Genomic DNA, 9,443 nt, shown 5'->3' with positions numbered 1-9,443 from the left:
GTTCTGGCGCAAATAGTTTCACATAAAGGAAAAACTCAGAACAATGGCCGTCCAAACGTGAAAAATGGGTGGAAAGCAAAATTCTTTGTCACTTCACAAAGGAATACTTACGCCGAGTGTTCTTGAAACAAATGGTATATTTGGTAATCCTACCAAAACACTATAAAACTTTCACAAAATGCACGCAGTCACTCGCAAAAATTAAAACCAACTGTAAAAACTTTACTTATAAAAATCTATCCTCGTACGCCACTGAAGTATCTAGTAAAAAGGGGAGTAGACTTTGTCTTCTAGATATAGTAAGCGTAAACACGTCTTGTTCAGTGGGTAGTTAGTTAACTTCTGATCGTAGTATATTTCTCCTATTCGATACATGTCTAAAACTACTTAATTCCTTTTTCTCTCTTCCTGCTTTCTCGCTTCTCTGAGCGAGTTCTCAAGCGTTCGCATAGGGTTACCACAATTACGATCACGTGTCCAGGACAGCACCGTCGCTTAATCGACAAGTCATCGTGCCACAGATCGCACAAAAATTCCATCCACCGTAAGATGGACCGGTAATGTGTTATCCCATCCCACCCATTCCTTTCCGCGCATATTTCCAACAATGTACCTTATGATAAATGAATGATGAATTAGAATACATGAGAATAATGTTTGATTTGTTTAAGGTCACTCCTGACGGAATCCAAGTTCCAAAGTGCTCGCGTTTTCGGGGGCACATCACTCGATTCAGAGGCGGCGCACAACTGTCATTTTTGTTGATTTGGCTTTGCTGCGTCGCAGCATACGTGAAATAATAAAAATGACAGTTGTGCGTTGCTTCCGTATCGAGTGGTGTGCCCCCGAAAACGCGAGCACTTTTTATCTTGGATTCCGTCAGGAGTGACCTTAAATTGATTTGTTTAAATTACTTTTAAACTACTTACCAATTGATTTGTTTAAATTACTTTTACGCATTCCTTTTTGCCTTTCTCGTACAACAAAGTTGTACCGAAAGGCTATCATTTCACTCCAAAATCGAACTTTTTATAGAAGTCTCGGAGACCATGGTGTTATATACCAATCGACTCACCTCGTCGAACTGAACAAATGTCTGTCTGTCCGTGTGTATGTGTGTGTGTGCACACAAAAACCGAAAAACATTAGCCACTTTTTCATATAGTACTAGTCGACCCGGCAGACCTTGTCCTGCGTAGTAGGGGAAAATGCACATGTGAAATTTCCATACGAATCCTAATTTTAGATTTTTACAATTTGCACAACCTTTCGCGTAATTTTCGCATAAGGAAATATCATATAAACCCGTCGGAAACGGTAACGAACATATCTGCTGAAGAATGAAGAAAATCCATCCAGCCGTTTTCGAGTTATGCGGATACGAACACAGACCATTTCATTTTTATATATATAGATTTCTTAACCAATTTGCTCGCAACAAGTTGCATTCGACAGGGGACAAAGCCTTGTTGATCACTATTGAATTTGATAACGATCGACCATTGCGTTTAAAAGTTATTAAGAAAATGGAATCGAACTATATAAGCGCCATATAAGGTTGGTGTCTTGGCTAAATACGAGAAAGGCAGTATCACTACTCGGTGAATTAAGTTGGTTTTTTTTTTCTCCGATCTTCCGAACTATTCACCTTGGTATTTTTGAAGGATGATTATCCGACCAATGTCCTAAAGGAACCGTTGCAGACGACCCTGATCAAGTAAGTAGCAAGCTCGATCTATCTAAAGAAAATATATAACACACAAGAACCTGCGGTCAAAAAAGATTCACACCCGCACCAAATGCATTATGTACAGAATGCGATGCAACTTGGACCATGTTCAAGGAGGGCTTGCAAGCACTCGGGATATTCGAGAGATGCGTGCTTAGGACCATCTTTGGCTGTGTGCAAGAGGACGGTGTGTGTTGGTGAAGGATGAAGGTGGCTAAGATATCCAAAAGGTAGCTAACGCAGGGAGGGTACGATGAGCAGGGCATGTTGCAAAAAGGCCGGACAGCAACCCTGCAAATATGGTATTCGCTTCCTATCCGGAAGGTACAAGAATACGTGGAGCAAGCGAGAAAGGTAGGCTGTCCAGATACAGAACGACTTGGCGAGTGTGGGGTGCTACCGAGGATGGAGAGATGTGGCCTCGAACCGTGTATTGTGGTTGGCGGTTTAGATGTTTACTTTTTCTTCTTCATTGGCATTACATCCCCCACTGGGACATTGCCGCCTCGTAGCTTAGTGTTCATTAAGCACTTCCACAATTATTAACTGCGAGGTTTCTAAGCCAAGTTACCATTTCTGCATTCGTATATCATGAGGCTAACACGATGATACTTTTATGTCCAGGGAAGTCGAGAAAATTTCCAATCCGAAAAAAAGACCGGCACCGGAAAGCGAACCCAGCCACTCTCAGCATGGTCATGCTTTGTAGTCGCGCATCTTACCGTACGGCTGAGGGCCCCAGATGTTTACTAAATAAACTAAATGAACGGTGCAAAGGGCTTTGGTTTAAGTTCTCTAGAAGTTTCCCAATCCCACTCTCTAAGTCAACATCCTAGGTGCCTGATTGCAGATTTTATCTTAAAAAGAAAAAAATATAGAAAGTTTGGATGATTTTAATCCGCAAATAGTTATCAAAACTTGTACAACTTTTTGGATTTTTTCTTGATTAATACCCAAAGACACTCAAACTGCTAATTGCTTTTGAAACACATAAAAGGTGAGTTATCAGTCACTGTTCACTACTAAATAATAAAGCAACAACATCTCTTGCGGTTTTTCTTCCTTGATATTTTCTTCTTAAGGTGAATCGCGTTGGAGTCCAATTAAAAATCTACATAGTGCTTTAAAAGGCACACAACTCAAAAAGTAAACGACAGACAAAAGCGGAAAGTAGTTTTTCACCTTTGCTCACTTGCAGCATACACGAAAAAAATGGTTTCCAGATGTGCTAACCGCCTAAATATTCACATTTGCGCGAGCAAAAACGCAAGGTGAGGGATAACAAGGTAATTGTGGCTGCCATTTTTAGACGCCGCCGTAACTCACCTTAATAATGCAGCGATTTTCGGTAGTACATAGCAATAACGATTGTAACTTTTAATCCAGTTGAGTGATTAAGAAAAAAAAAATCCTGAAGAGAAATCGCTCTAAGCGAAAAAACTTTCTGATATATAGCGGATATATCTTTAGGCTAGGTTGTTCTTTTCCAATACCTGAGAAATTTTCGACGAAGAACTGGAAGAAAAAGTGTCAGTGACTGGTGGGCAACGAAGGCAATCGACAGTTTCGGAAATTCGGCAAGAAAACAGATAGTATTTGTCGCGAAACGACTTGATGATTGTACAAAATATTACAATTGAAATCGTGCGAAATTCAATTTAACACGTAAAAGAGTAACATCAATATCAATTAACGGTCGTGCACTAAATACTTAACACGTACATTTGTTTTTGTTTATATGGAGAGTAAGATAATGACAGACCTTCCCCTCCCCCCATAAGTTCTTACGTTATTAGTGTACGGCCCTTCATGAGATGTTTTTATTTTATTATAACTTCGCTTCCAAAAGTCAGATCGCTTCGTAACAACTACTGTCTTTTATTTAAGGGAATATTCTATAACATCATTGATGATATTTGATGCATTGAAGATATTTATATAGCTTATGGGCAACACACGGATCGTTCTTTCGCATAAGTGATGGTTTTGATAGCAGTTTCTTAGCACACTTCAAATGTAGCGTGCACAATCAATTTACAACCAAATTGTCTAAAAATTTGGGAGGTCTAATAAAATGGCAAATGCATAGGGGAGCGAAAATGTCAAAATTTGAAACCTTTTACCATACACGGCAAACGATTATCTGTTGATGTCAGATGTAATAAAAATGAATCTGCTAGTTCAGGGTAATATAATGTCCACGTGGGTTCCATCAGTGCGGTTTCAAATCTTTTGTAATTATCGATAGTCTCTTGTGTCTCCCTTCATTGGAATAATCTCACATCAGTGATAATGTAACCATACGTAGAAAGTTTTGATTTTTAATATCGAATTTGATGGAAATGCTATTTGAGAGTTGAGGTCCTAATAATTGAAGTTAAACGGTATGTACGGATTTGTGAAGTAAAGTACGTTATGTATGGTTTCGGAGTTGTTGCTGTCAAATGGAATTTTGTGAATTAATTCGGCCGTAGGATTCACAAATTATAAAATTTGTTTTTAAACAACTGGGTTATTTATTACTAATAACCTATCACTATTAATCGGACTGATAATAGATTACAAAATGCCAATAGTACGACTATGTCATAAGCATTCAGATGATAAAACAATCTCTTTTTAATGCTCTCATAAATAAGGCAGCAAATCTCCTAATTTACTAGTGTACACATCCGGCACGCATTCTACAGCTGTGGCATCGTCCGATTTCGCGAAATCGGCGGCCTTATGGATTCCAGTCTCAACCAGCAATGTCTGAAATCCGCAATTCTTTCCTAGCATGATATCCGTGTTCAGTCGATCCCCGATCATGAGTGTCCGGCTCGGGTCCACCTTGTACTCTTTCTCCAGAATGTCACAAATGTGTTTATTTGGCTTTCCCATCACCGTTGGCTGCCGCTCGGCACAGGTCGTCACCGCGTTAACAATGCTTCCCGTTCCGGGAATGACGCAGTCGGGCATGGGGAACCGCTCGTCCGTGTTGGTCCCAATAAAGATTACACCGGGCTTATCCAGATAGGATGCCGCTTTCATCATTTTGATGAAATTGAAATGCTCATCGAATCCTACAATTACGGCTCCTACTTCTGGATCCGGGGTAAAATTCTTCACAGCGTCGGCAAGAGTTCCTTCAAGGACATCCGGGCCAACGCCGGTATGGGGGATACCGACGGCATCCAGCTCCCGAGTGATTCCAGTAGAACCGACTACGTAGACTTTTTTGGTGAATCCAATATTTTTCAGATATTGCGCCGCTAGGTAAGCAGTGGAGATTATATTATCCTAGAGGTATAAATAGTCATAAATTGCTTTAACATGTAAATCGATAGATTAACTAACGACATCAACATTAAATCCCATCTTGACTGCTTTTGTTACAAATTCGGGACGGGTTTTGGTCGAATTGTTTGTCACGAAGAACATCTTCTTTCCATTTTCGATGAACTTGTTGATAACTTCAGTGGCATGCGGCAGCGTGTCATTGTCAACCCATATAACGCCTGAAATTTATAAATGATTATCATGTTGTGTAATTCAAAAGATCTGATGAACTGATTTCACCATCACAATCAGTCAAAACCGTATCGAAAGAGTTGATCCACTCTTTGATTTCAGTTGCACTAAGAGTGGCTAGACTCGTTCCGGAGTTCTTGTACATGGTTGACAACAGACGATAGCTGGGGAAATAAAACAAGCACAGTCCATTTAGCGTAATATTACAACTAATAAAACACAGTTTACCTGAAACGAGAGCAGTTTTGCATGTATCTCGTTATCGATGATTCAGAGAGGAAAATTTTCCCAAAAATCGATGGGACTTCCCGTCCGAAACTATACAACTTTGTGTAGTTTCACCGAGAAGTGGTTTGCAAAACTGACATTGAAATTGACAGGCAATGTCACCTTTCTACACTGCAAATATTATTTAATAAAACAGATAACATTGACAGAGAGTTGACAGATTTTTCACTTTGCTCTTTTTTTTTCACTATTTAATCCATTTGTTTCACTCGTTTCACTTCACTGCCTTATAACTACTACTTACCAGTTGTATGAATATTGCGTACTTACCTGTAATTGATGGTTTGAGTTTACATTTTACAAAACATGTAGTTTTCATGGCATAGAATTTATTTTGCTTAATTACAATTCAAGTAAACAAACATCTGAATAGAGCTAACTTGTCGTACAAGCTCACAGCAGGCTACGCTTGCACAATCACATTCAACGATACAGCTGTCAAGCAAGACGCCAAGAGAGTAATTCTCTTCGATGCATATATACTCGCTTTTTCTCTTGTATGCTTTATACAGTTGAGGAGGGTTGTAGCTCTCGATGTACACACTTGTGTCTTCAGTACGTCTTTGTCTTTCCTTTGCTACCGATGTACGCGGACGGACGTGGATCGCTACGCAGTTCTCGGTACAAGGAAGCTGGAAGGCGAATAGCTTACAGCAGAAATTCTTGCTCCTCGGGAACAAAAGAAACCGCGCAATTCAATCCTTTTTAGTGTTCCAAGTGATACATGGATTGCCAAATGCAATCCGTTGTGCAACGTGGACTATTTGTGACGATGAATGTGTTCGCCGTAGATCTGAGATCTTGGAGATAAGTGAATTCCAAAATTGATTGAAACCGTGTCGCGTTATCGATTGTCGCCTTCGGTCGTCGTCGTGGCTCGTCGAAGAAGTTGCTGACGAAAACATGACATAAATTATAAATCCAACCAATACACAAAGAAGCAAACGGAACGCAGAAAGGCCATCGAATCCATTGGCTATGATATAAGAGTTAGGAAAACATCAGCCAAAAGCGAGATGAAATGAAGCTGCCAAGATGAAGCAGTAATAAAAAATATAAGCAGTGAAGAAAATCGATCCCCAAGCAATCAAAGGTCTTACGCTCTTTACCCCGTATGCGAGTGTGTTAACGAGCGAGATATTCTACGTATTACACGCGTTTGATTGTGTTAGTGCTGTAAGCTCTCGCGCTCTCATTCATGAGGTATTTAACAAGTGTGTGGAATACGAACAAGCCTACGAAGAAGAGCGAATGTTTTGGTGAAGAAGGTCACCATTGAATCGCGATTGTGTAGTGTTTTTTATATGTGCATAAGTCCGATTCGTCCAATTCGCAGTTTTTTTTGCCTTTTGAAGGAGTGTGTGTATCAATATTTAATTTTGAGTTTACCTTACCACATGCTCTCTACACAATAACCCCGTCACGCATCGTTCATTGGGGGTTATTCTATTTATTCACCTTAGTATGTGCTGCGTGAAAAATGGCTTTGGGAAAATCGTAAATAACAACGAGTCGTACTAGCCATCACGAAAAATCACACTACAAATTCAAAATCCAACCACTGCACCGGAAAAAAAAATCACCAACTCTGTGATCGGGGTGTTGTGCAATTGGTTTCCAGCATCATGAGCGAAACAGCGTCGACCAATGGTACGAGTTGCAGCGGTGGTGATAACAGCAGTGCCAAACCACAACAACAACAACTATCACAGCCGCTACAGCAAGATGCCACAAGTGGTGCAGGCGAGTTGTGCTGCAGTGGTGGCAACAGCAGAGCTTCCAGCAGCTTGGGAGGTTCCACGACCAGCCTGGAGGTTAATGGAAAGTCCAAAGGGCTGAACGACAGTCTGCAGCAGCAGTTCTGTCGCTTTGCGGATTACTTTGTCATCTGCGGTTTGGATTTGGCGTCCGGGCTAGAGATGGACCTGTTTGCAGGTAAGATCGCCTAAATTGACTACTGGTTAGAGTGTGAATATTTGATAAGCCATTCGAAAATGGTATGCATGCATATATTATTGATGTAATCCATTATGCAAGATGAGTTCACAGCTCGATGGAACAGAGATGCATTCTGAACAGAACATGAGCCAAGAGCGTGCCTTGGTGTTCATAGTTATGAGCCCTGAACACAGTTCAGTGTGCACTGAGTTGGTACGCAAGCAAAAACGATCGTGGTATCGAAGGTTTTCTAGATTTGGAAATATGTTAAAACATACGAGCATGCTTGATTTCTATCCGTTAGATGTCCGCGTGTTCCATTACTAGACGAAAAATGTGTAGCATGCCGTCGCTTGAATTTGTTTGGGTGAAATACAATTTGTAGCAAATAAGGAAGCGATTGGCGCCAAACAATTCTGCACCGCATTTTCTGGAATACACATATTAATTACCTAGTTTTCGATGTGCTGGCTGTACAAGTAAATCAATAAAAAAAACACCGCTTAGGACGTCATTGGGAAGATCAACTAATTGCGTCACGTTAAATTAAACGTTTTCAACTCTATATGTTATAATATTTGAAGGGGTTAAACGGAAAGGATCTTGGATTTTTGCTTATATATTTGGAAACAAAATTAATGTAACTTCAACAAACCCCTAATGTGGTTTTTGACATCTATTTAAATAAAAATGAGTTAAGATATCCAGATATTCCTGACGATTTAACTCGCGAACAGGTTGACCGATTCACAAGATTTTCTGCCTAATCGATTATTATTATTTATTCAGACTAAGGCCGAAGTGGCCTGTGCGGTATGTAAGAGTCTTCTCCATTCGGCTCGGTCCATGGCAACACGTCGCCAGCCACGCAGTCTACGGAGGGTCCGCAAGTCATCTTCCACCTGATCGATCCACCTTGCCCGCTGCGCACCTCGCCTTCTTGTGCCCGTCGGATCGTTGTCGAGAACCATTTTCACCGGGTTATTGTCCGACATTCTGGCTACGTGCCCGGCCCACCGCAGTCGTCCGATTTTCGCGGTGTGAACGATGGATGGTTCTCCCAACAGCTGATGCAACTCGTGGTTCATTCGCCTCCTCCATGTACCGTCCGCCATCTGCACCCCACCATAGATGGTACGCAGCACTTTCCTTTCGAAAACTCCGAGTGCGCGTTGGTCCTCCACGAGCATCGTCCAGGTCTCGTGTCCGTAGAGGACTACCGGTCTAATGAGCGTTTTGTAGATGGTCAGTTTGGTACGGCGGCGAACTCTATTCGATCGAAGCGTCTTGCGGAGTCCAAAGTATGCACGATTTCCAGCCACTATACGCCTCCGAATTTCTCTGCTGGTATCATTTTCGGCAGTCACCAGTGATCCCAAGTACACAAATTCTTCTACCACCTCGATTTCATCACCACCGATGCCAACTCGCGGTGGGTGGCTCACATTGTCTTCTCTTGAACCTCTTCCTATCATGTACTTCGTCTTCGACGTGTTGATGACTAGTCCAATCCGCTTGGCTTCCCTCTTCAGTCTGATGTAGGCTTCCTCCATCTTCTCAAAGTTACGTGCCATAATATCTATGTCGTCGGCGAAGCCAAATAGCTGGACGGACTTATTGAAAATTGTGCCACTCGTGTTAATCCCTGCTCTTCGTATTACCCTTCCAAAGCGATGTTGAATAGCAGACACGAAAGACCATCACCTTGCCGTAACCCTCTGCGGGTTTCGAAGGGACTCGAGAATGCCCTGAAACTCGAACTACGCACATCACCCGATCCATCGTCGCTTTGATCAACCGTGTCAGTTTATCCGGAAATCCGTTTTCGTGCATTAGCTGCCATAGCTGGTCCCGATCGATTGTATCATATGCGGCTTTGAAGTCGATGAATAGATGATGTGTGGGCACGTTGTATTCGCGGCACTTCTGCAGTACTTGGCGAATGGCGAACACCTGGTCCGTGGTGGAGCGTTCG

The 9,443-nt window shown here is 41.7% G+C and overlaps 2 protein-coding genes across 5 annotated transcripts in view; one reads left to right on the top strand and one right to left on the bottom strand.

Moving 5' to 3' along the window:
• Window positions 1-4,221: 4,221 nt before the first annotated feature.
• LOC134226273 (glycerol-3-phosphate phosphatase-like) lies at window positions 4,222-5,644 on the bottom strand. Its single transcript, XM_062706935.1, has 4 exons — window positions 5,471-5,644; window positions 5,291-5,406; window positions 5,069-5,229; window positions 4,222-5,011 (listed from the first exon to the last, which is right to left on the bottom strand). The coding sequence occupies exons 1-4, from the start codon at window positions 5,491-5,493 to the stop codon at window positions 4,358-4,360; spliced, it is 954 nt and encodes a 317-aa protein (XP_062562919.1). The 5' UTR covers window positions 5,494-5,644; the 3' UTR covers window positions 4,222-4,357.
• A 435-nt stretch (window positions 5,645-6,079) lies between these two features.
• LOC134226272 (DENN domain-containing protein 5A) overlaps window positions 6,080-9,443 on the top strand; it is an 86,715-nt gene continuing 83,351 nt past the window's right edge. For 2 of the 4 annotated variants that reach the window (XM_062706934.1, XM_062706933.1), the window contains exon 1: window positions 6,080-7,465. In XM_062706934.1, the coding sequence (XP_062562918.1) occupies window positions 7,156-7,465 (310 nt within the window). In that variant the 5' untranslated portion in view covers window positions 6,080-7,155. The remainder of the gene's footprint in view (window positions 7,466-9,443) is intronic. The other 2 variants (XM_062706930.1, XM_062706932.1) reach the window with 2 other exon arrangements.

The sequence above is a fragment of the Armigeres subalbatus genome, chromosome 3 (genome assembly GCF_024139115.2).
Source record: "Armigeres subalbatus isolate Guangzhou_Male chromosome 3, GZ_Asu_2, whole genome shotgun sequence".
Lineage (NCBI taxonomy): Eukaryota > Metazoa > Arthropoda > Insecta > Diptera > Culicidae > Armigeres > Armigeres subalbatus.
The sequence above is the reverse complement of the archived record's forward strand: the minus strand, read 5'-3'. Positions and strand labels throughout refer to the sequence as shown.

Excerpts from the sequence above, each read along its gene's own strand:
- LOC134226273 (XM_062706935.1), bottom strand. The coding sequence starts at position 5,493 with ATGCAAAACTGCTCTCGTTTCAG. Across the intron at positions 5,407-5,470 it reads CAAAACTGCTCTCGTTTCAG|CTATCGTCTGTTGTCAACCA; the intron begins GTAAACTGTGTT and ends TTATTTCCCCAG. Across the intron at positions 5,012-5,068 it reads TGGGATTTAATGTTGATGTC|GATAATATAATCTCCACTGC; the intron begins GTTAGTTAATCT and ends TTATACCTCTAG.